This window comes from Anopheles bellator, chromosome 1, assembly GCF_943735745.2.
Source record: "Anopheles bellator chromosome 1, idAnoBellAS_SP24_06.2, whole genome shotgun sequence".
Lineage (NCBI taxonomy): Eukaryota > Metazoa > Arthropoda > Insecta > Diptera > Culicidae > Anopheles > Anopheles bellator.
Window position 1 is genome coordinate 46,984,885 of NC_071285.1, and position 23,491 is coordinate 47,008,375.

The 23,491-nt window shown below is 52.4% G+C and overlaps 4 protein-coding genes across 4 annotated transcripts; 2 read left to right on the top strand and 2 right to left on the bottom strand.

Moving 5' to 3' along the window:
- Positions 1-172: 172 nt before the first annotated feature.
- Positions 173-9,192, bottom strand: LOC131215743 (mucin-2). The gene is made up of 8 exons (XM_058210137.1): positions 9,187-9,192; positions 8,669-9,096; positions 6,891-8,603; positions 6,183-6,831; positions 1,420-5,863; positions 1,142-1,327; positions 944-1,057; positions 173-881 (listed from the first exon to the last, which is right to left on the bottom strand). The coding sequence occupies exons 1-8, from the start codon at positions 9,190-9,192 to the stop codon at positions 697-699; spliced, it is 7,725 nt and encodes a 2,574-aa protein (XP_058066120.1). The 3' UTR covers positions 173-696.
- Positions 9,193-9,753: 561 nt separating this feature from the next.
- Positions 9,754-10,470, top strand: LOC131216668 (small ribosomal subunit protein bS18m). Its single transcript, XM_058211220.1, has 2 exons — positions 9,754-9,868; positions 9,936-10,470. The coding sequence occupies exons 1-2, from the start codon at positions 9,826-9,828 to the stop codon at positions 10,331-10,333; spliced, it is 441 nt and encodes a 146-aa protein (XP_058067203.1). The 5' UTR covers positions 9,754-9,825; the 3' UTR covers positions 10,334-10,470.
- A 635-nt stretch (positions 10,471-11,105) lies between these two features.
- Positions 11,106-14,733, top strand: LOC131215744 (kinesin-like protein Klp61F). The gene is made up of 6 exons (XM_058210138.1): positions 11,106-11,218; positions 11,284-12,760; positions 12,824-12,983; positions 13,054-14,348; positions 14,414-14,566; positions 14,641-14,733. The coding sequence occupies exons 1-6, from the start codon at positions 11,133-11,135 to the stop codon at positions 14,731-14,733; spliced, it is 3,264 nt and encodes a 1,087-aa protein (XP_058066121.1). The 5' UTR covers positions 11,106-11,132.
- Positions 14,734-15,117: 384 nt separating this feature from the next.
- LOC131215662 (novel acetylcholine receptor chaperone) lies at positions 15,118-23,278 on the bottom strand. Its single transcript, XM_058210057.1, has 4 exons — positions 22,102-23,278; positions 16,955-17,093; positions 16,566-16,717; positions 15,118-16,494 (listed from the first exon to the last, which is right to left on the bottom strand). Exons 1-4 carry the CDS (start codon positions 22,210-22,212, stop codon positions 16,426-16,428), a joined length of 471 nt encoding a protein of 156 aa, XP_058066040.1. The 5' UTR covers positions 22,213-23,278; the 3' UTR covers positions 15,118-16,425.
- Between the last annotated feature and the right edge of the window lie 213 nt (positions 23,279-23,491).

Consider the following 23,491-nt stretch of genomic DNA (forward strand, 5'->3'; position numbering starts at 1 on the left):
CCTCTTGACGCCTTGTAGAGCTGTACCTGCGACTTATTTATGATCTCTTTCTTCAACAAACGCTGCTGCTTGCGATGGTTTAGCAGCAATTCGCGCCAAAGTATTCGAATACTGTGCAAATAAAGTGTTACATTCATCCAACCGAATAAGATTTGTACTGAATTTAGTAAGTTAGTTTATTACTGAAGAGTTTTTACCGGCTGGTAAATAGAAAAAAAACGAAATCTTCTATTAAAAGCTTGCGCACTACCGCTAAAGGACCTATCTCCTGTCTCGGGAAACGATCCGGAGTTTGTTTTATGTAGGGCGGTTGAGACATTAAAACAGTTTTTACAAAACCTAAACACTATACAGTACGGCTTTGCACTGTTTCCGTTTTAGTAACAATTTTTAATATGTTTCCGAGTAAAAGAGCTGGCTTATCCTAAGGGAGATATTTTACACACCCGACTTGCTGGTTTATGTGCACGTGCACATTTCTACACCGGTTTGTGGTGTGTCAGATACCACGATAAGGTTAATAAAAAAACACGAGAGCACACTTAATAAGAGAACATATTGATATCGGTGTGTTCCTAGATGAAAGTCCAAACATTGTTCTGAAGCCTATTGCGTCGAAAGTCGAGAAAAGTGCAAAAGAACATACCAACAAAACCGCCGTCCGTTTGGTAAACCGAAGAAGTGACACTCCGATTCTTATTGCGTCGCACTGGCACTGTTTAGTTTGGCCTGCTTTTTGTTTTCCCGCTCGCGCCGTCGAAGCTTCTTGCGCCGCCGGTCGATGCTGGCCAGTTCGGCCTTGATGGCGTTGTACGTTTTGCGCAGTTCCTGAATCTTCTTTTTCAGTATCGCTATGCGCTGGTTGGTGTTTAGACTGGGGTCTGTGAAAGAAAACGCCACGCCATCAGTAAGAGGCCATTGGCCAACAACCGGGGGACCTTACCGAGGTTCACCAGGAAGTTGTACTGGCCAGCGCGGCCCGATTTGCCACCGGTAATGAGGGCCGACGCCCGATGGAAAGCGGCCAGTGAGTCCGAATTGTCTTCACTGTCGGAAGCTGTTGGTGATGTAGAGAGATAGAAACCGTAACATGGGGTTTTCACTGACTTCTGGGCTACTTTGCTCCACACTTGAAACGTACCGTTGTTTGTGGCCGTTCCTCGCTGGCTGCGACCGTAGCCACTGCTGGAACCACCACCATTGTTTGCACTGCTGTACCCACCACCACCAAAGCTGGAGTTCACCGTCCGCCGCCGCTTGTGAGTCGGTTCTTCACTCGGTTTGCGCTGGCGCCGTTTCTTCAGCGGTGACGACTCTTGATCGTGTGCTAAAAGATGACAGCAGAACGAATATGTCACATAATCACAATATGAATTTGTCACATAATCGAATGCGTTTTGAGTGATTCCAGCTACTTACTCTCATCCTGGCTGACGGAATCCCGTGGTGAACTGTTCGGTGTATCGACCGCAGACTCGCCACCACCTTTGGCACCGAGCGGTCCCATCACGCGCGACGATTGCTGTGAAGCGTGGCCAAACGGAGCACCACCACCTTGTACGCTACTCGTGCTGCTGATCGTCGTATTTCCGGCGATCGTGATCGTCACCACCGGCGGTTCTAGATCCATCGGTACGTGCTTCAGATCGCTGGCCGTCTGAATGGATTGCGGTGGTAGAAAGGCGGATGCGAGCGGAGGCTCGGCGTACACCTTTCGGCCCCCACTGGCCGGTGGCAAACGATCGTGATCTTTCGGGGCCGGTGAACCGGGGATTGTCTCCTCGCAGAGTAACAGCGAGAGAGATTCATTGTTTGCCTGCTGCTGCTGTTGTTGAGAGGAAGATTGTTGCCCTAGCTTGTCATCCACCAGTTGGCACCGTTCTTGAATCCCACTTGAAGTAGTAATGACCGACGTCGACGGAACGGAGCTTGAGGAAGAAACGGTTAGCGCCACCTGTTGCTGCAAGCGATCAATTTCTGCCTGGTGATCCGTCTGTTCTTTCAGTTTCAAATAGCTCTCCGAGCCGAGCCCACGGTTGACCGTGTTCAGTTCGCTCTGTATGATCGTTTCCAGCAAACTTTGCTTGGCACCGCCACCGCTCGGCGCCTTCGGTTTGTCCGCCACTACCACGGTGGTTATGGTGATCGCTCCGGAGGAGCATGAAGACGGTGGTGTACGGTGTACAGTTGATGGGGTTGAAATCGGTTCGTCCTTGGGCTGCGATGCGGTTGTCGTTGCGTCGTGCCCGAAAATGATCTTCTCCTTGTCCGCAACTGCTGCAACTGCAGCCGCCGACGCGGCCGAAGCCATCTCGAGGGTAATCGAGGTGGTGGATGGCTGTGACGATGTGACAACAGTCGCCGCCGTCGATGTGATACTGGTCCGTGGTTTCTCCTCAAACAGTTCCTTTTTCGCACAAACCACGTTTGACGTTTGAAGCTTCATACTTTGATCGTAGTGTACGATCACTGCCGTTGCGGTGGTTGTGGCACGCTCCGGTTGTCCGGGAGCATTTATACGATCGGTGGTCGGTGGTGTCGCGGCAGCAAAGGTTGTAAGATGGGCCGGACCGGATGGAAGTGGTGGCTCGCCACTGCCCTGCGATTCCGCATCCTCAATAATGAGCCGGTGCTCGGAATCGTTACTGTCGGTGGACTCGTCATCGTGTGCGAAAGACGATCGTGGATCGTCCAGCTTCCCGATCGACTCCGTGAGGTCATTGTTCCGAGCTGCCGGAGGAATGTGGTCCAGCAGTTTGCCGTGGCTACCAGCACTCTGTTGTGATGGCGATTTTAATAGTACCGAAACCGTGGTCGGCGTTGCACTGCTGGCCAGCGGAGAATTGTTCTGTTTCAGAGCACCAACCATTGGCACAACCCGCGATGGTTCTTCTGATTCTTGTCGTACCGGAGTGACTGGCGGCGTTGGTTCTTTCTTTGCCTGCTGCTCTGCTACCGAGGGATCCGCTTTTAGTGGCACCGGAGTCAGAGAGTAGAGCGTTGCGGATGATTCCAGTTTTACGACGGACGACACTCCACTGCCTCCGGTGCTGGGAACGATTGAAGAAGCGCATGATATCGCCAACGGAGTGTCCAGTGCGCCCAGTGCACTGCTGGCGATCGGTGTCGGTTTACTGCTATGCATCAGCGGGTGATGATGCATCGAGCTGGCCATAAACTTCAATGGAAGAAAGTCCATCTTTTCTGACTTGACGGTGGGCATGGAGTGCTGCTGCTGTTGCTGTTGTTGCTGTTGACTCAGTGCCTTCAGCACTTTGTCCGCGATCGAGGGCGGCTTTTTGACGGTCGGTGCATCGAACTCAAAGTTCATGTCGTTAAAGTACTTTTTGCAGTTCTCTAACGTTGGTTCTTCCTTTTGCTTATCGTCCACCGCAATCGCCAGCAGGACGGAAGTGGACGGTCCTTTGCCGGGCGCAGTCATCAAATTGCCGCTCGAACTGCGATCACCTGATGCAGAGATCGGTGTGCCGGCAATAACCGGTGTGAAGATTCCCGGTGCCGTGGCCGTAACCAACGGTGGTGCACCGATGGACGCTGTCGTCGCCGACGCCACAGCCGTGGTCGTGGTTTTAGTTTCCTCCTGCGCCTTAACTGCCTCATCCTTGGTCAGGGGTGTGGCCACAAGGTTGAAACTTGGCGATTTACGCAGCACATCAAACGTCGAATCACTCTTGACGGGAGTGACGATCGTGCTGAACGGTGTTGTAAGCCCCGCTGCTGGCACCACGGTAGTTGCTACTGACGACGACAAAATAGCAGCCTTCTGTGGTGTAGTTTTATCGACCGGCACAGCAGGCGTTGCACGCACATTCGCTGTTGGGTCGGTTTGATCGTCCTTTTCCTTCGTCTCACGACGGACACCAATTTTCGCTGGCTTTGCTGGTTCCGTAGTGGTCGGAAGTTCGACCGCTGCCACCGGTTTGTGTGGGGACACCTTTTTCGTTCGTTTCACCGCACTATAGCCACCACTGCCGAGTGGTGTCGTATCGATCTGTGGTTCGGTGTTGTGCAGAGCTTTACGCTGCAATGGTTTCTTGCGTTTATCATCCAACAGCGCAGTGGTGCCGGCGGAAGCCACCGGCGACGCAACGAGGGCTGGCGTAAGCGAGCTGACAACTTCGGCCGGGGGCACGTCCGAGACGAGCTTTCTGCTGGCACCGGTCGCCTCTTGGTCATCAAACTCGTCTTCGGCCTCCTTAAACTCATAGATGTCGGAAATTTTCTCATCCATCCGGTTGGCGGTCGACTCGAATATTGACTTGATCGAAAGTGCCTCCTTGCTGAGCAACTTGTTCTGGGCCGGCGTAAGCGTGGATGAGGAAAAGTGTTTCTTTTCCCCCAACAGCTGCGTACCGTGTTTTAGAGGGCCAACATTCGCGGATGGTGGGCCTGCTACCGCTGATACGGGGTTACTGCTGACGAGTGCGCCTTTCTTCTCAGACGCGACCCCACTGGGAACCCCCGCGAGGTTTGCGGCCGTTGAGCTGCTGACGGTTGAAAAATGTTTCTTCTCCGCCCGGAGAGCGGCCAACGTGCTGCTATTACTGCCGGCGGCGTGTGCGATCGAAAATGGCGCTACCGATACCGGTGCCACCGCCATCACCGCTGCCGCCGCCGGGACCGGTACTGCTGACGTGGAAGAGATCGAACTCGCGGAAAGCACATTGCTCAGCGTTTTACCGATCACGGAGCCGGCACTTTCGTCCAACGTGGCGAGCGAAGAGGATTTGGGTGATTTGATTGCCTTCGTTTGACCGGAAAGCCCACCGGTACCGGGGCTGGTTATCGTTATAACGCTCTGAGCAGGTGAACCTGGTTCACTCTTGACCACCGTCGCTTTCGACGCGGCGACCGCTGACTGTGTTACCTGTGACTGCTTCGCGGTCGGTAGGTGAGAAACCTTTACATCGACCTCTTCCTTCTTCGACCAACTTCCCTGCGCCACGGGAGTAAGTGATTGGTCCAGTGGCGGCGCTTTAACCGGAGACTCTTGTTTCACTGCCTCACCGGTCGGGATGGACTCGAGGTGTGGTTTAGCGTCGCCGATAGTAACACTGGCCCCGGGTTCAGAAGACACGTCACGCAAGCTACAAAACGCCATCTTTTCTGAGTTGGCGATGATGGTCGCCGCTGTTCCGTACGTTTTGATCGGTGGTTTACTAACTGACGGACTACTTTCTTCCTTCACCACCGTCGGTTCGGGTTTGATGCTTCCAAGTAGCCCTTTCCCCTCCGTCATCCTCGCAGCGGCGGCGGCAGCGGCGGCCGTGGTGCCCGGACGCACGAGTGGCGCATCGGTGGACGAGGAATCTTCCTGATCACAAAGCACACCGGAACGTTCCGGGGACGAGGACAGCTTGGGACTGGAGACGATCAGTGTTCCTCCACTGCTGCCTTGCAGTGGCGTTTCGGCCGTGTCCGAATCGACCATCGTCGTGATCGGCGAGCTGGAGAACGCTTTGTTCGACGACTGTGAGCTGTCTTCCTCGCTGAGCGTTTCCGATTCGGATGACTTCCCCGGTTCATCGTCCTCCTCCGTTACGGTAGATTCTTCCTCTTTCACGCAGCTCCCGATCGTTGGTTCCTCCTTGATGGCACCGACGGTGCCGCCGACCTGTGCTACCGACGTCGTCAGCGCCGTACCACTTCGTGCGGTTGTAGCTTCCTGCTTCGGTTGTAGCTTGTGTCTTGCCAGGTCCGTCGAAGGGTTGGAGCTCACCGATGGTCCATCACCGGCCGCACCGGTCGCCGTCGTGGTCGTTGTCGTCGTGGTGGTCGTATCAGAAGCCGGTGAGCCAGGCGATTTGAGCTCCTTGAAACCTCCCTTCATCTCCGAACGGATCTACAACGATACCAAGTGGTCGATCGAAAGGGAGGATCGTACGCGGTTGAAGAAAGAGATCGGTGTTTGACGGATTAGCCGAATTGGAAGAAAGATTAACAAAAACGAATGAACAAAAAAAATGTTACAAACCGTAGAGCGCAAGCAGAATTTGGCGAAATCGAAGCGAAGGATACAGGATGTGAAGTGGAGTAAGAAACGGATCGTGAAAGAGAGACAGAAACAGGCAGAGATGGAGAGAAAGAAACAGAGAATGGTCCCCGGTTAGTAATGATCTGGATCGAGCGGTTAAATGCGGTGCAGTTGGTTGGGAAATTACTTGTTTGAGATCATAGTCACGACCACCACCACCACCCTTGGTTGCTGCACCGTTGGAAAACTCGTCGGAGATGGCCGCAGCATCGGACGACGAACCGGCCTCGGCGGTAGTACTTACTTTCGTGCTCGTGGACGAAATCGAGATGGACGAGTTGGACGAGGTCGTCGACGAGGTGCTGTTCGTGGTGCACTTTTTCATCATCGGCTCATCCGAATCGGTGTCACTTGTGTTGTCCGGATCGGTTGGTACCGACAGCGAGGACGAAATGTCCGTATTGTTCGAGGTTCTTCGACCGGCCAGTGCAGCAGCGGCGGCCGTCACGGACGAGAGCGAGCCGGAGTTGGCCGCGGAACCACCCCGGGTCAGTGGCCGCCGGTTCGACGGTGTGGCCGGTGACTTTGTGCGACCAACGTTCGGCGTTGTCGCCCGAGGGGTCATACCGCCTCCTCCCGGACCACCGTCACCCTTGGAGTTGCCACGGATCCGTTTGCCGACTCGGGGCGTTTTATCGCCACCAGATCCGGGCCCGGATTTGCCACCGGCAGGGGCATTATTCGACGAACTAGAACTTGAATTGGATTTGCCCTTTTTCGTTTTGTTGTTGGTTAAGTTTTCCGCAATACGCTCCTTCCGAACCCATTCGTCGTACCTGAAAAGCAGGAAACAGTAAAGCGGGCTACAATTCGGAAACGGCGCTCCCCCACGTACCTTGTGTTCCAACCGGTGTAGTGTACCAAGTAAATCGGGCTTCCCTCTTGGATTGCAATTTCGATCACCTTCGCTTCGTACGTCACTTTCTGCTCATCGTAGTACACTTTGAGCTTATCGCCTGCTTCGATGGGGAAATCGGGTGCCGATGCACCACCGGGGCTAATGCCTCTGCTGTGGCCTGCGGTGCCTGATCCACTGCCAGGACCACCGCCGTTGGGACCACTGCCACCACTGCCACCAGTAGCGCTGGATGACGCCGCGGAAAGCCTTTCCGGTTTGGCACTGGATGGCCCTCCGCCAACGGTGGTGTTCCCGCCACTTCCACCACTGCCGCCTCCGCCTGATGATCCTTCACGATCGTCCCTTTTTGAATCGACCGAATCGGCATCCTTCCGTTTGCGGCCACGCTTCTCCACGATCGTGTCGATCGTTTTCGAAGCGAGCTTGCTGGCCACCTTTTCCTTTTTCCCCGTCACCGCCATCGCCACCACCGTTCCTTGCATGGGTCCACCATCTTTTTCTTCCTTTTTTCCTCCACCGTCGGCCGATTTCGCCCCGTACGAAGTGCCCGATTTCTCCTTGTCCCGGTCTTTGTCTTTCTCCTCGAACTTATCGACCAGTGCCCTGACCTTACTACCACCGTGTGCCACCGCCTTACGCTTGCTGCTGGTGGTCGGTCGCAGGGTGGCACTTTCGGCCGTACTCGACTCACTGGTGTTGCCCGATTCGTCGACGGCCGAGTTCCCGGTCGCACCACCAGTCGCATCACCACCGGCACCCCCCGAACCGGAACTACCGGATGAAGCATTGGCACTCGCATTGACACAGGCCGCGGCCGCCACCGCTGCTGCCCGTTCCTTGGCGGTTAGTTTTTCCTTCTCCGGCAGCTTCGGCGACTGCACGGAGCTGGCCCGCACCAGGCTGCGGCCCTTCGAGCGGCTAGTCTTCGGGTGCGGCACCATCGTGCAGCCAAGCTTCCGGTTGAACTCTTCGAACGAGAACAGGAACTTTTTGTACGCTTGCTTCACCAGATTCGTGATGCTGGCAGTGGCCGGCGAGAAGCCCAAACGAAGCGCAATCTGTTTCCACTGGTTCTGGCTCGTGACCCGGTTGTAGCCGTGCAGCTTCTGGACTGCCCGAAACAGACGATACAGATTCACGTCCCGGTTAATGATCGAAGGCACCTTGTTCAGGGGCGTCCCACGATCGTCCATGAACTTGTACAGCTGCGCCACGAAGTGGTCCTTCTCCTCGGTCGGCTCATCGTCCGAGCTGTCCGTTTCGAGCTCCTGTTCCGAGTCGCTACAGCTGGCCGCCATTCCGAACAGTGCCTCGCGGTCCCAGTGCGGTGGCAGCACGTCGTTGTCCATGTACTCGATCGCGGCAGACACGGCGGCCGCTTCCGATTTGTTCACGCTGTCCCGCGTAAACTCGGACGCTTCCTTCTTCGGCACCGTGTAGTACCGGCCGTCCTTGAACGAGCGCACCAGGTACTCATCCTTCACTCGGATGCGAACCGTGTCCTGGGCCGTCGGGGCTACCACCAGCCCCGGGAACCAGTTTTCCTTCGGGTTTTTCTTCTTGTTGTCGCTTGTCTCGACGCATACCACCTTGCCAATGTTTTCCTCCTTATCGCTGGCGGCCGACCGCGAGTGGGGCGTTGGTTCATCGTCCTCGTCCGAGCTATCGTCGGGCATCAGGTGCCGTGATCTGTAACGGGGTGATCTACAATTTTCCTACCCACTTGCTAGTATGCGTGACCGGCTGCAACCTACCTGCGACCCCTGCGGCCACCGATGACCGGATTACCGAAGTGTTCCGGGTGTGTGAGCGGAAGTTGGTCGAGTGTTTCGCTCTCGTTAAAGTGGCGGCCACTCTTCAGGCATAGGGCGCTCCGCCGGAGCGTCGTGATGTCTCCGTCATCGAACACCACTGTGTACTGGGAGCAGTCCTGGATTTTGGTTAACGTGGCCTCCACGTACTCCTTGCGCTCCGGGTGCCGCACCTCGACCGTGGCCCCGACACGCAGCGCGCCCTTGATCTGATCGTCCGATACGACGCCGGACCCGAGGCCCTGATGCTTGTACGCGACCTTGCATTTGATGTTCCGTACCACCTTGCGTACTTTCGCCTCGCAGAAGGCCCCCTTGTATTTGGCGCTAACTTCCGTTCCAACAGTCAAATAGGGGGGATCGTCCACTTGCTGCTTGAGAAAGGCAAAACAGACAACGAGAAAAAAAAATTGCTTTAACCTTACGAAGGACACTCGGCGGGCTTGCGGGGTCCAGCGTACCTGCATCTTCTGGAGGAAATAGCGCTCAAAACTAAGATTATCGCTAACAATCGCCACTTTTACGGGTTGTTTGCTGCTTCTGGGTGGCCAAAGTGCATATTATCATTCAACAACGTATCGCGGCTCTCGCTACCGTAGCCGTGGCGTGCCGTGGCTTGTCGTTGATTGTGCGCTCGTTTCCGTTTAATTTCCACAGAATCGCATCCTCGATTCACTGTTCAGTCGTTGGTACCGAGAACGGGGTCATGTTTATGTTACAAAACTCGTCCGAATGGGCTCGCTTTTAGCTAATGTCGCCGTAATCACTCCGGAACACAGAACCACTTGACATTCTACGCTATATACAGCTTTTGGCCGACGGTGATGATGGCGCGCGCTTGGAAAACGCGTAAAAGTGGTTCCCTCTGCATACGAGTGGTTCGCACATATACACACAACGCGCGATGTCACGTACTAGCAGTACTCGAATAGAAATCGCCTGCTCGATTGCTCGAAAGCAGCGCTATCTCTTTTTCTCTCTTACAGACGAGCACACCTTTGTATGGGTGCCAGTGGCACTTGGTTGATAGCGCATAGGAAGTAAACAAAACACATTGAAGTGAAAGAAGCACGTGAAAAGTAGTAAAAATCTCTATCGGAATGATTTCGCGTCTTTCAACAAAGGCCACGATCGGCATGTGGAGTGCGTTTGCTTGTTGCGGTCGACCAGGCTTGGTTTGTCATCGTTGGTGCACTTCTTTTCGTTATAGGTTACATAAACCGCACGGTCTGCGTTCGGCCGGCGCAAATCAGAGCATTGACGGGTATTCGAAAACAACATACACACCGGCCCGGTAGCGATGCACCCGTTGAACTGGAGGCGAACCCATTCGCAAAAGACCAGCCACAGTGCATCCTCTGCAAACATAACATTAGTCCGGACTACAAGAACGTCCAGTTACTGTCGCAGTTTCAGAGCCAATACACCGGTCGTGTGTACGGGCGCCACATTACCGGATTGTGCAAGCAACGGCACGAACAGGTGGAGAAGGAGATTATCAAATCACAGAACGCTGGCCTCATGCCCACCTATCACAAGGCGGTAGAATTCCTGAACGATCCGAAGCTGTTTGATCCGGAGAAGGCAGTACGTCCTCATAAATATTGAAAACCGAGAATAGCTGAGTTCAGCAGCGAAGGCACACATTTTGCATGTAGATTCGTATTTTGTTTTTTCGATTATCACGTTGAAACATGATCAATAAAACTGCGCGCTCATTAGAATGAAATCTCGCAATAGTCCTGTCGAACGATTGAGGTTTTACAGGCTGGTCGGGATCATCGAACAAGCTGGAATAACAATAGATAGAAAAACATCGAAGTTTGTTGTGATTCACACTTTCGCTCTTACTCTTGCATTCGTTCGATCATACAAACAGCTCGAACGGAGAGAGAGGTGGACCAAAGAAATCTGCCTTTTGGAAGTAATTTAACAGTAGCTAAACAAAAATACGTACAGCTTTTCGTGGGCCTTTTGTTTTAAATTTTATTTGCAATATACATTTTCCCGCAAACGTTCGCTCCCGCAGCACGCCATTCGAGTAGTCGAGCAGTACGCGTTGCCAACTGCGCCGAACCGAACGACAGCCGAACGTTTTGAATGGAAGCGAGCAAACGACGACGAGCGTAAACGGTCCCAAACGGCCCTTTTTCGCCCATACTAACAAAGTGTCCGCGGTTCGCAGTTCGGTTGCGTGTTTTCGGGAACATAATCGTATTAACCGTAGTTTAACGTTCGCAAACGAGTACGGTCTGTCGCCAGTTGGCACAGCATACTTAGAAACAATTTGCAGTTCACAGCAATACACACCGCAAGCGACCGGGATTCGGGATCCGCAGCAAAGTTCACAGTTGAGCTTGCCTGTCTCTGCCCTCAGCAGGACTGGTGGTCCGCAAAAGTGTCAAACATGGACGCTAGCAACGGGAATCACTCAAACAGTGGCGGCAAGCCGATCAAGTGTAATCAGAATGTGCAGGTTTATGTACGCGTTCGGTAAGTGTTGGCGCAGAAGTGTTCGGTTTGTTGCAGCTTCTAACGCAAGCTTTCAACCTTTGCAGGCCCACAAATAGCCGCGAAAAGTTGATACGCTCCCTCGAAGTGGTGGATGTGGTATCCCACCGGGAACTGCAGCTAAAATCGACCTATCTCGATTCGCGAACGTCGAAAAAGTTTACCTTCGACCGGGCGTTCGATGCACAGTCGAAGCAACATGAAGTTTACCACGCGGTGGTGGCCCCGTACATCGAGGAAGTACTGTCCGGATTCAATTGCACCGTGTTTGCTTATGGGCAGACCGGCACGGGCAAAACATTTACGATGGTGGGCGAGGAAGAACCGGAGCTGAGTGCCGCTTGGGAGGACGACACCAGGACGGGCGTTATACCGCGCGCGGTCAACCACCTGTTTGACGAGCTGCGGATGACGGAGCTTGAGTTTTCGATGCGTATCTCGTATCTGGAGTTGTACAACGAGGAACTGTGCGATCTGCTGTCGACGGACGATTCGGTCAAGATTCGGATATTCGACGACGTCCAGAAGAAGGGTTCGGTCATTGTGCAGGGGCTGGAGGAGATCCCGGTGCACAGCAAGGACGACGTGTACAAACTGTTGGCCAAGGGCCAGGAACGACGAAAGACGGCCTCTACCTTGATGAACGCTCAATCGTCTCGATCACACACGATCTTCTCGATCATCGTACACATCAAGGAAAACAACATCGATGGTGAGGAGATGCTGAAAATCGGCAAACTGAATTTGGTCGATCTGGCCGGCAGTGAGAACATCTCGAAGGCGGGCAACGAGAAGGGCATTCGGACGCGCGAGACGGTCAACATCAACCAATCGTTGCTGACGCTCGGGCGCGTCATAACGGCACTGGTGGAGAAGACGCCCCACATTCCGTACCGTGAGTCGAAACTGACACGCCTGCTCCAGGAATCGCTCGGGGGCCGCACGAAAACGTCCATCATTGCCACGATATCGCCGGGTCACAAGGACTTTGAGGAAACGCTCAGCACGCTCGAGTATGCGCACCGTGCCAAGAACATACAGAACAAACCGGAAGCCAACCAGAGGCTGTCGAAGAAAACGGTCATCAAGGAGTACACGGAGGAAATCGATCGACTAAAGCGGGATCTGATGGCGGCCCGTGACAAAAATGGCATCTACCTGGCGGAGCAGACCTACAACGAGATGGTGTACAAGTCAGAATCGGCCACGAAGGAACTGAACGACAAATCGGCCCTCATCAAGGCAATGAAGGAGGAACTGGCGAAAAAGGAATCGATTTTCAAGGAAGTGTCCTGCAGCTTGGCCGATCGTGAAGAAGAGTTGCGCCGTACCGCACACGATCTGGGACAGGCACGCGTAGAGTTGACCAGTACGAGGCGTAACCTAACGAAAACTAAACGACGGTACGTCGAGAAGAAGGTGATCCTCGATCACCATCTGAAAACGGAACAGGCACTCGCTGGGCAAGCGAAGGAACTGATCAATGTCGTTGAGATGGTCACGGACGACACGAACGGTTTGCACGTAAGTTACTGGCGAAATTTGAGGGAATTTTTATAATTGCAAACAATACTTTTCTCCCCTCAGGATACGGTTGATCGACGGAAAGAGATCGACTGTCGAAACAAGAACGCCACCGAAAAATTTGTCGATTCAGTTCGGCAGCGGATTAGAACGATCGCTGGCGATGTGACGGGATTGGTACACGAGTGCACCCAACTGACGACCACGCTGAATGCTGGACTGGGTAAGGGGGCTACACCACTGAAGGAGCTCCAAGATTAACGATTATCGTCCTTGTTCTATCGACACTTCAGAAAGTTACAACCAATGCGAGCAGGAACTGTACTCCCAAACGACGGCCCACCTGGCGACCTTGGAAACGGTAAACCAGAGTCTGATGCAGCAAAACAGCTCGCTGGTGGAGTCGCTAAAGAACACCATCGAAACCCGACTGGATGGTAGTTCCGAAGAATCTGCCAAGTACCTGGAACAGGTTGACCGGCTGCGGAGTTCGATGATGGCCCAGTTTGTCTCGATATTGGCAGGGCTTAAGAGCAGCATCCAGGAAACGGTACTCCGTCAGCAAGACGAGCAACGCCAACAGTTTCAGACTCTGCTCACTCACTGCCAAACGTTCGAAGGCAAAAAAACGCAATTCTATGCCTCACTCAAAGACAAACTAAACGAAGTCGACCATCTTTTGGTGACCTTTGACAACAATCGGGAACGATTGCGCGAATTTGGCGTGCAATCCCAGAGTTTACAGCATGAAACCCTCGAAGCGGTAAAGGCTATCGAAAATGCTAAGGCGTTCGCACTGCTCAATGCTAAAGCGCTTGAAGATCAATTTACCGGCATCTTGCAGCGGATGCACGGTGTTTCGGAGCAACGTCAACAGTTGACCGACATTGTGGGTGATGTTTGTGAGAACATCAAGCTCAAGCAGCTGACTACCAGGGCAGCGTTGAAGGCGGTCGAGTGTTCTATTGTGCTCGAAGAAACTGCCGACGATCAATGCACCGTCGACCGAAAACTGTTGGTCAAACGGGAAGGCGAACTAATGACGCAGCATCGAAACAGTTTCGAAACGAAGCTGGACGAGGTTCGTTTGACCGCCACGATCGAAACGAGCTCACGTGAGCTGGCCACGACGATCGAACAGGAGCGCATCCAAATGACCAATGCGCAGCAACACATTCGACAGTGTCTGGACACTTACGCCAGTTCGCTAGGGTCACAGAATGCGGTCTTCCAGCAATCGCAACACGACACGTTAACCCGTGTGGCACAGGGTGTGCAGGCGCAGCAAAGCGCACGCGAACAGTTTGCTGGTGCGGCCAACGGGCACACACAGCGCATCGTGCAGGCGCTTGGTGCGTACGCGCACAAAGCCAACGATCAGCAGTTGGTGGATCTGCAGGCCGAAGTGGAACGTTTCCATCAGCGCGATCTCACCTTCTACCAGCCGACTGGTCAAACACCGATCCGCAAGAAGGTACCGTTTCCTCGAGAGATTCCCATGACTTCACCGGACGAGCGCATTCTGCGCAAGTACTGGCGTGATCGGGCCATTACTGACGCAGGCGATCCTTCGATGACTATTTGCGAGGTAAAATCCAGCCTGCTATTGTGTGCAGCCGTTAGTGTGCTCTTTTTACGGGTTTAATGTTTCAGGACGGTGAGGAAATGATAGGTGCACTCGATACGAGCTACAACCGATGCGATGAGATCCGGAACTCAACACCTCTCCTTCAGAAGACCACCAACGTGCTGGACGACGATCGGACCCACTTCAAGGAGCTACAAATCTCCAACATCGATTCGAAGGTAAGGTGTCCGGTGAATACCTGGTGAATGTTGGTCGCGGGCTCAGTACAGTACAGTCCGTGTTCCTGTTGCAGATCGGATCGGTGCACTTACTGGACGACAGTGGCGAATGCGACAAAGAGAACAAAGTGATCACGGAGACCAGTAGTATCGTTGAGTTGGTGTGATTGACGCAAAACTTGCATCGGATAACGACACGACGGCATGGCGATGTGCTTGTTTTAATTTGTTTTCCTGTGTTGGTCGTGAATGATAAGGGCCTGCTGTAACGCATGGATTCTAATCTACACAGGCGTGGCGGAGTGGCTTTTGCTACTTGTGAAATCGTACTTTCGATATTGCTGCACCGGGGTCGGGTCTACGTTCCCTTGCCTGCTTTCTGTGCAGCAGCAATTCAATCATTTTAAATGAAGCAAATGAAACATACGCGCCAGCACTGCCTGTAGCGGTTATTGTAATCATTCCCATCACTTGGTATGGACCATCTTTTTAATGTTCTTTTAAAAATAAATCTAATCAACAAAGACAAAGTGTTAAAATTTCGGTTTTTTTTTCTAAACTGTGGTTGGTCGTTTTATGTTACGATATGAACAACAACGTTCGTTTGGAGTTAGTTTTTGTCAGAGAGTGTATTTCTTATGCGACCGGTCGCTTGTACCTGGGCGCTACAGATTATTTTCGATTCTTCAGAAAAGTTTCGTTCTGGGCCGAAGCAATATTCAAAGTGTTGGATGCTCTCCATTGTCGCTGGCGCACGTCATCAATGCATTTCCTTACACTGGTCAACGATGACGATTTAAGTTTTGTCTGGCGGTTATCTACTGCTTGCTTTATGACCCTGTCGCACTGAGTAAAAATGTCGATGTCGGGATACAGATATGCGCCTGACCCTCTGGCAAGGGTCCTACAACCATTATAAGTGCTATTACTGACTGTGTGCCCATTATTTGTGCCATTGTGCGTCGTGTTAATACACCTCGATGGCTTTCCATATTGTGTGACGCTTACTATTAGTGTATAGGTTAGCCTTAAAAACCTCAGCGCAGACGGTTGGACGATTCCACGCCACTGGAAATAGGATTGTAGAGATTGGCTAGAGAGTCGCATATTTTCCTTTTATTATGATCACATAGCCAAAGATGGTCGCGTTAAAGACACAGAAATAAGAACCGAGGGTTGCTTACATCGGGCTGCTTAGTTACTCAAATTGTACAAGTCTTAGTTTATTTCTCTTCTCTTCGATTGCTCTCAAATCTCCTTCTTTTGCTGTTGTTCGCTATTTTGTGTGATTTGTTGCGCACTAAAAAAGGTTGAAGAAGATCACACGGATCACGGATCAAGAGAGAGAAAGAGAGAGAGCGCGCATTTTTGTTGTTGGTGTATGAACAAATAAGGAATAGGATAAGTCATAATCATTTTTTCCCGTATGTCGTATTGAATTCTTGTCGTTTTTCCTCTACCAATCGCTAATCGCTAGCTCAGCTTGGGTTCAGTTTGTGGATTGGGCAGCATTCGGGCACCACTCGTGGGCTTCCGATGCCATTTCCCGCGCTTGCCTGATGATACTGCGCCGTGCTGCTAACTGTCCCGGTGCTGATTGCTGGTTGGTGTAGAGCATGAAACCGTGCGTATTTCTCAGGGTATATCTTTGTCCTCATTTTTCATCATTTTTGCGGGATTCTGCGTACAATGGAGGAGAAAATGTTGGCCTTCCGCTGTTCTGCTAAGCTGTAAGAAGAGGCCATCCTTGCGTTGAGCAGCCGTTTCCGTTTCCGTTGAGAAATGATTAGCAGGAGCTGTGAGATCATCAGTGAGCCACGGGACAGGATGAGGACGACCACTCATGTACGGGAGCCGCCTTACTCCTGCTTCAAGCCGTTGGCAGTGGGCTGACCGGCGGCTGCCAGAGCTGCTTCCCGTCGGCTTGCCTGAGAAGGAACACACACGCGGGTAAGGATCGAGTCAGGAGTGGCCGAAAGTACCTTCGAACTCTCCTTACCTGGAACCATATCACTAGCCGACCGATGAGCATGAAGGTGAACACCAGCGCTGGGCCGGACCGCTCGAACGGATCGCTCACCATGTAGTGCGAGTACACGGCCAGGAACATCAGCAGCAGCAGCGTAATGTTGGCAGCGTTCTTTACTTTGTCTAATTAGATCGGAACGGAATAGATTGCAATATCGTCAATATAGTAGGATAAATTCGAGCTTCAGAAGGTGGGCGAGGTCGAGTAAAGGACGATAAATCGCTCCGACACCGTGATTGATTCCAAACATGCCGTCGTCTCCCGGAGCGCAAGAATAGCAAAAAATAGCTTCCGATAGCCCCAGCGGTTCACCTAGCGCAAATGTTTTCTCTCTCCCCCGATCGCCACAGCATACTTACGGCTGGGAATAAGCACCATGGCCAGCCCGCACAGCACCTCCAGACCGCCGACCGACCGGCGGTACCATTTCGAGGGTATTTTAAACTCCAGCAGCGTCGAGAGGGGAAATACTTTCGCGTACTTCACGTAGTTCTTTCGCTGTAACGAAAATCGTAAATTTTACCGGACCATTAGTTATATGGAGCTGGAAAGAGTAGAGTGCGCCAAGAAGTACAGGCAAGAACAGGTGTGCAGCGTTCCGGCGGGGCGATTCATTTGCTTCACCCGACGACAGGGTTGTTGCGGTGCAAAATGGGCGTAATGTTTTGTTTATCAAACAATTGATAAGAAAAAGCACCGATCGATGCCAGACACGAACCCGTGATGGGCGCCATCAATCTTCTAAACTATGTCTCTCTCTCTCTCTCTCTCTCTCTCTCTCTCTCTCTCTCTCTCTCTCTCTCTCTCTCGTAACATGAGCCGTATGCTAACGACATCCCACAAACACGTGGTGGCGTCTAGTCTAATAACCGTCAACGGCGCATCGTGCAGCCGATCAATCACATGGGCAACTCCGGTCGACCTTCAGCTTCCTGTATGCAGCCGCGTTCAAGGTTCAAGCAGCGTTTTATTTATACACCTCCCGTTTATGCTCACGACACACAGTCACGAGCTGCATTCTGGTCAAACCTCCGGCTCCGGGAAGCTACTGGGTGCTGGGGATGCATTTTTCCGTCAGAGTATAAATTTTAAAAATAGGACCCTGCGCTGGGGCAGTAGTCGTTGGGGCCCAAAATAGAGCCAGACCGTCTTGGAGTTCACGGACCCTTCACTACGGTTCAAGCAGTCGTGCGCCGAAGTCTCTCATAATTGAGGCAACGTTTTCGTTACACGAGAGACAGAGAGCGGACTTAGAGTTGATAATCTGACACGTGTTGGGTGCACTTGCGTCGTACGGAACCGGAAGGAAGCGAACGAAGTCTATCGTAAGCGAAAAACACGATCACGATCGGAATGCCGGCCATCGTCGTACTAATGTGTTTGCGTGTGCTCGTTTTCCTTTTATGAACCGAGAACGACCATGGCCGCGAAGAGAGTGCCGCCGGCAAATGTGGTGGCTAGGCACGTGTAAATAAACAGACAAATCGCGCGCGCGGGTGCCAAATTTTGGCCCGTTCCGATCTTCCGCGCCAACATTAATCAAAACACGATGGCGTGCAGTGGAACGGAGAGTGTGTCTGTTTCTTACTAACGCCGCGCCAGCACCGACAGCGGACAGAATCGGAGTTCCCATTTCGGCTTATCGTGCATTTTCATCGTATTCAACAGGTCTACTTTTTATTACAAAACGTACCAAAATTGTTTTTCTTTCGCCCTAGCCGCAATTAATCAATATCGTCGATCGTGCGTAAAAAACCACGTGTTTGTCGCGTGATGGAGGCGCCCAGTACCTTAGCGGGGTTTGTTATTTTCTGCCTGCCGCCTGTCTGTCACAAACCCGACACCGACTGGTGATTACGTCGAACAATTGACGCAAGTGGTCCCCAATACCGTGGCATATTACGTCATGTGTCCCTAGCGAGAGCTAACGGCATGCCGCATTTCATCGCGTTCCACTCACTCAGCTGTGATGTGTAGAGGTTAATGGTCTGCTATCGGAGAGAACAGCTTAATGCTTTATGAAGCTCATGTTTTTCTGCGTGACACCTGCCCCAACGTAAAAATGGAGACATCACAGCCACAGACCGGCTGGTGGTAGTCAGAAGGGAAGGTCTTACCAGAAGCAGAATTATTTCTAGCCCTACAGCTGATGTGGTTGCGATCACCCCGTTCGCAGTTCGGTGTGCAAATGGTTATGTTTTCAAACTCTAATCAACAGTCCGTCCTGGTCCCCAAGTGTCTCCGCTGCCCCCCTGACCCATTGATCCGTGGTCTACCGACCACCACAGTGGTTAGGGCGCTTGTACGCGCGCGTGAAATCCAGGGAGACTGTCGCGTTTATTTTTACTATAATGCGGCCGGCCACATCATCAGATTTTGGCGGGCAGGCGACGGTCATCGGCCACTCGCGAGGATCGTTCGGTGCCGCCGGCGAAGGTTGACAGTTCACCTGCGCCGATCCGAGCGCGGTACGGGCGCGTCGATCGAGAGTATGATCATTTCATTCTGAGCGCGCTACATCAATGACACCAGCACGCATATGCGGCGCATACGTGCGTCGGCGATCCTTTTATTTCGGAAGCGATCGATCAATCAATCAGCAGCCACAGCGGAGCAAATGGCTCCGATCTTCAAGGAGGTAGTATCGTCGACGAATGCGCGTTAGGAATGTCGTTGTCTGATGGTTTGGCTAGAACTTGACCCATGGCCACTTGTGTCGGGACATGAGTGAAACAGCAACGCGACACACATTGACACACTGTGCTCTCGTTTTCGCTCTCTGTTGTGGATCCTATTTATACGCAATACCCAGGATCGGCCGTTGACCAACCGCAACCCGAACCGAACGATGATGATGATCGCTCAAGCCTCAAGTTCAAGTGATTTGGTCGACGTTGGTGCGCGGCCCGGCGCCGTCATTTGGCAATCGAGAGATGGCGGCCACCGGAGATCGGCCTCTGTTTACTTTGATTGACCGATGGCCTCATGGTCACCGTCTAATCGCATCGATCCGCTGTGGTGTTGGTGTGTTATGAACGCGCTTTTCATCATTTCCCAGAACCGAGCACCGACGCTATGCTGACACCCTGACCGTTTGCCATCGACAGTCCGAAGTGGCCGAAAAGGAAATCAAAAGCCGATGGCCGAAGTTTTGTTTATAAATACCGGACGCCGTTTGCTGCTGCCGTTGGTGTGGTGGCCTAACAAAATTGTACCATTTGGTGACACTCGGCCAATTTTTCTCCTCAAATTGCATAATTGCCGAGCGCCCCAAGGGCGCGGCGGACCTGTTGCAGTCGGGCAGAACCTCGAATGCCCCTACTTCGCCCCATTGCCATGGTCGACGACCGTGATCAAGTTCAGGCTGGCGATCGTATTTGTTTGAAAAATCGGCATTTGTTCTTCGCCCGGTGTACCAAATTGGATTGCTTGGTGGCGCATTTATTTACTAAACCCAACTCACGTCCGACATGATCGGTCGATAAAGCTGCCTCTGCTGCCGAGCACGGCTCCTAGCAGTTTTCCCTTTGGGCAATGAATAATTAAAGTGTAGGGTAATAGTTTTCGACTCACCAAAAACCGTAACGCCTGTGGTTTTGGCAACGGAATGGAATTAATCTGCCACCCGTGTGGGACCGCGATGCAGGGAGTGAGCGAGCCGACGAAGGTATACGCGGCCGAAAGGACACAGCACAAGCCACACGTGGTGGCCGCTAATGTGATTTGCAGCTAATGATGGGATATCGATTTATGGCCGATCGGAGATAGGGGAGGTAACTATAGTTTGCTGCCAGAAAATAATCGACCAAAGTGGCGTGTTATGTTCTGGGATGACATTTTTCGCCCCTCCACTCTCTGCCACTCCCTTTCTAATGACCGTTAGATCCGTTCGATTTCCATATCCATTTAATATTCATCATGTTCTTATTGTTCAAAATATTGACCAATTCGTCACAGGCAGCACTATGAAACACATTTGATAAAAGAAAACTCGGTTAATGTGAAACTCGTTTCCGAACATAGGCACCTAAATTTAGCTGATTATCGTATCGGATGTACGCCTAAATTTTCAGCCTTTTCTGTGAACTCCAAAGTTTACAATAATCCGACACAGTGACATTTATTTGACAGCCATAAAGGAATTACAAATAAATCGAGAGCCATTTCAATCACATTGGCTGATAACTTAACTCAAGTGCAATGTAAAAATCGAAGTTACAATAGGCAACAGCCGATCAGAGTAAACATTGTACTGCGTACATTGTATGCCACGAAATACGGACCAATTTTTCTAAGATGGGGTCGGAAACTAATTTTGCCTTCCGATTGAAGCTCGATAATCAGCAGCAACGTCTCGGAAATAGAGCGTTTCGTCGAGTGCATTCTCACACTGGCACTTGTGTGCGGTTTTGTGACGGTGTAAAGAATAAACTCTGAATGAAAAAACCAAACAATCTCAATCAAATCTCGCGCTGCCCACTAACGCTTCCCGCTTCCCCCAGGGCGTTTGGGGCCTACAGACGTGTTGGCGAAAAGTGTTGTTGGCGGTTGTTTTGAAATTTTACCATTTACTAGCAGCAAGCAACTGGCTGCTTTCGAATGTGAGATTGTCAAAGAATTCGGCTAAGGCCACCCGATAATTCACACGGCGCGCGGGCGGAACGGGGAACAGGAAACCAAAACAAAATATTACAATTTTAAACCCTCTACTCACTGTTGTGTCTCTGTGTGTGCGTGTGGTTTTTTGTTAAATTTAAACTCTCTCAAAGCCACACGGCGGAGGACAGCGACAACGTTCGAGCGACGAGCGCGCGCGAAACGGTGGACAACCGGCCATCGCCTTAGAGTGTCCTCCCGCTGACAGGGCCAACCGATCTTCCGCACGCGTGTGAATACTAGTGTGAGCCAGTCGAGGCATCCACAGTGCAACGCTTGTGTCGCCCGGCGTCCCACAACCTGGGCGCAAAATGTTGCAAAATGTACGGTGGCCGGCCTGCAGGTGGCTATTTTAATAAGTTCAAACCTTTCACTGTGGTGTGTGTTTCGTGCGAAAAGCGATCGCTTCTGAAGGCCCCCGAACGGCCAAACGGGGTGTTTACTTGGGGCGGACAGCCCACAAGGCGCAATTTACTGACAGCGACTTCGATTTCTTGTTTAATTCGAAGAAAAACAAACTCTAACCTCGGTGGTCTCTCGGCGGTGTAAAATGCTAACATCCGATGTTCCGAACAACAAACGAAACGTTAACGAGCTTCGCTTATGCCGTCAGACGTACCCACCCATCATCTGGTCCGAACCTCTTGTCTGCGGTATGCCAGATCGGGGGCATAAAATATTCGATGCATGCCCAAGTGTCCGTCAAACTCTCGAGCATGCCCCGAAGGCACTTCAATCAAACCCACGGGCCACGTTGTGGCGTACGCACGGCACCCGCCTAGCGTGGCCTATTAACATTGTTGCAAATGCTAGCACACGGAACCGGGTGCCACCGTCGCCGCCGACTTACCAAGTCCCGGTGCAGATCCTTGCTGATGTGGGGCGATATTTTCATGATGCCGATGAAGATGAAGAACAACCCGAGCAGTATCGAGAGGCTCCTCAGCACCAGCGAGGACATCTTTTGCGTGTTGTGCGTAATTTTGACGGCTTTTGCTGGTGACGGTTCGGACGTGAATCGGGGAGGAATCAGCTTGGGCTGATTCGGTTCGGCTTCGAGTTTTGCAGGGACACTGTTCACTGGATTTGGCGTTGCTCTATGCAATCATTGGACTTCACTGCGCTCTCCCAGCACTTTGATTTCGATTCGATTGGGAAGCGCTTCTGGGGCTTCTATCGTAACACACAAACACACGCGCGCCGAAAGGCGGTCGATTGCAGACGGGCGTGCCTGGGTCTGGCACGGCCACTAGCCACGGCTGGTAATTACTTGGCCCACACGCGACAATCGTCACACGCTGAGTTGCGTTTCGCTGAGCACGGACGTTTCACGGACGACGGGCTAGGGCACGGACACGACACGGTCACCAATCAATAACCGAGGGCGACGACGACCAGGACGACGACAACGAGCCAAGGTGCTGACGACGGTGCTGGTTGCTGGCTCGCCGCAATGTTGATGATACATGGGATAGGGGCGCGCGCGAGTGAGCACGCAACAGCGGCCGAGCGAGCGAGCGAGCGAGCGAGCGTGCGTGAGGATGCGCACGCGTTCAAACTGGAGCGATGGCGGCAGGACCTCGGCACGTAAACACGCTACGGAAGGAGTTAAGTGTCAACGAACGGACGGACTTCCGGACCGCGACCGACCGAGTGACCGTGCCACCAAACGCAGCACGATTCGAGAGAGAGAGACAGAGTTTGACAGCCGCAGTGTCGCTGCGCCGAGTGACCGTTACACTTTGAATTCGAATAGAAAAAAAACAAACGCTCTAGACGGCTGGGATTTTGACGCGTTGCATTCTTGGAATTCTCGGACTCATAATTCGACTGCACAAAAGAAACTAAACCCGAACTAACATTCAATTGCAAGGACCTTCGCACATTTTCTATTCGCTTTAAATTACATTTCGTTTCCCAGCTTTACTATCCCTATCTCTCTCTCTCTCTGGCGCTTCGCCACACGCTCGCACACACAGCTCGTTCGCTATTTTTGGCCCCACGATCGTGTTGTGGCCACGCGGACCTCCGGTATCACACTGATGCTGATCCGTCGTGGCACGGATTCGCGTGGCCAACTGGGTCCTCTCACGGTTGCGAAAACCCGGCTCTCTCGCTCTCTGTTTCTTTGATCCATTTTAACCGCCAGAAACGTGTTTTGAATTAAAGAAAAACTTTGCGGCAGCGCCATTGCACTGGCCGCGGCTACTAGCGGAAGCAACACGGTCAGTGGTGCATGT

Excerpts from the sequence above, each read along its gene's own strand:
- LOC131215743 (XM_058210137.1), bottom strand. Across the intron at positions 1,328-1,419 it reads TTCCGTCAGCCAGGATGAGA|CACACGATCAAGAGTCGTCA; the intron begins GTAAGTAGCTGG and ends GTCATCTTTTAG. Across the intron at positions 1,058-1,141 it reads AGGAACGGCCACAAACAACG|CTTCCGACAGTGAAGACAAT; the intron begins GTACGTTTCAAG and ends CATCACCAACAG.
- LOC131216668 (XM_058211220.1), top strand. The coding sequence starts at position 9,826 with ATGATTTCGCGTCTTTCAACAAAGGCCACGATCGGCATGTGGA. Across the intron at positions 9,869-9,935 it reads GGCCACGATCGGCATGTGGA|GTTACATAAACCGCACGGTC; the intron begins GTGCGTTTGCTT and ends TTTTCGTTATAG.
- LOC131215744 (XM_058210138.1), top strand. The coding sequence starts at position 11,133 with ATGGACGCTAGCAACGGGAATCACTCAAACAGTGGCGGCAAGCCGATC. Across the intron at positions 12,984-13,053 it reads CACGCTGAATGCTGGACTGG|AAAGTTACAACCAATGCGAG; the intron begins GTAAGGGGGCTA and ends TCGACACTTCAG. Across the intron at positions 14,567-14,640 it reads TCTCCAACATCGATTCGAAG|ATCGGATCGGTGCACTTACT; the intron begins GTAAGGTGTCCG and ends TTCCTGTTGCAG.
- LOC131215662 (XM_058210057.1), bottom strand. The coding sequence starts at position 22,212 with ATGTCCTCGCTGGTGCTGAGGAGCCTCTCGATACTGCTCGGGTTGTTC. Across the intron at positions 16,718-16,954 it reads CATGGTGCTTATTCCCAGCC|ACAAAGTAAAGAACGCTGCC; the intron begins GTAAGTATGCTG and ends CGATCTAATTAG. Across the intron at positions 16,495-16,565 it reads GGCTAGTGATATGGTTCCAG|GCAAGCCGACGGGAAGCAGC; the intron begins GTAAGGAGAGTT and ends GTTCCTTCTCAG.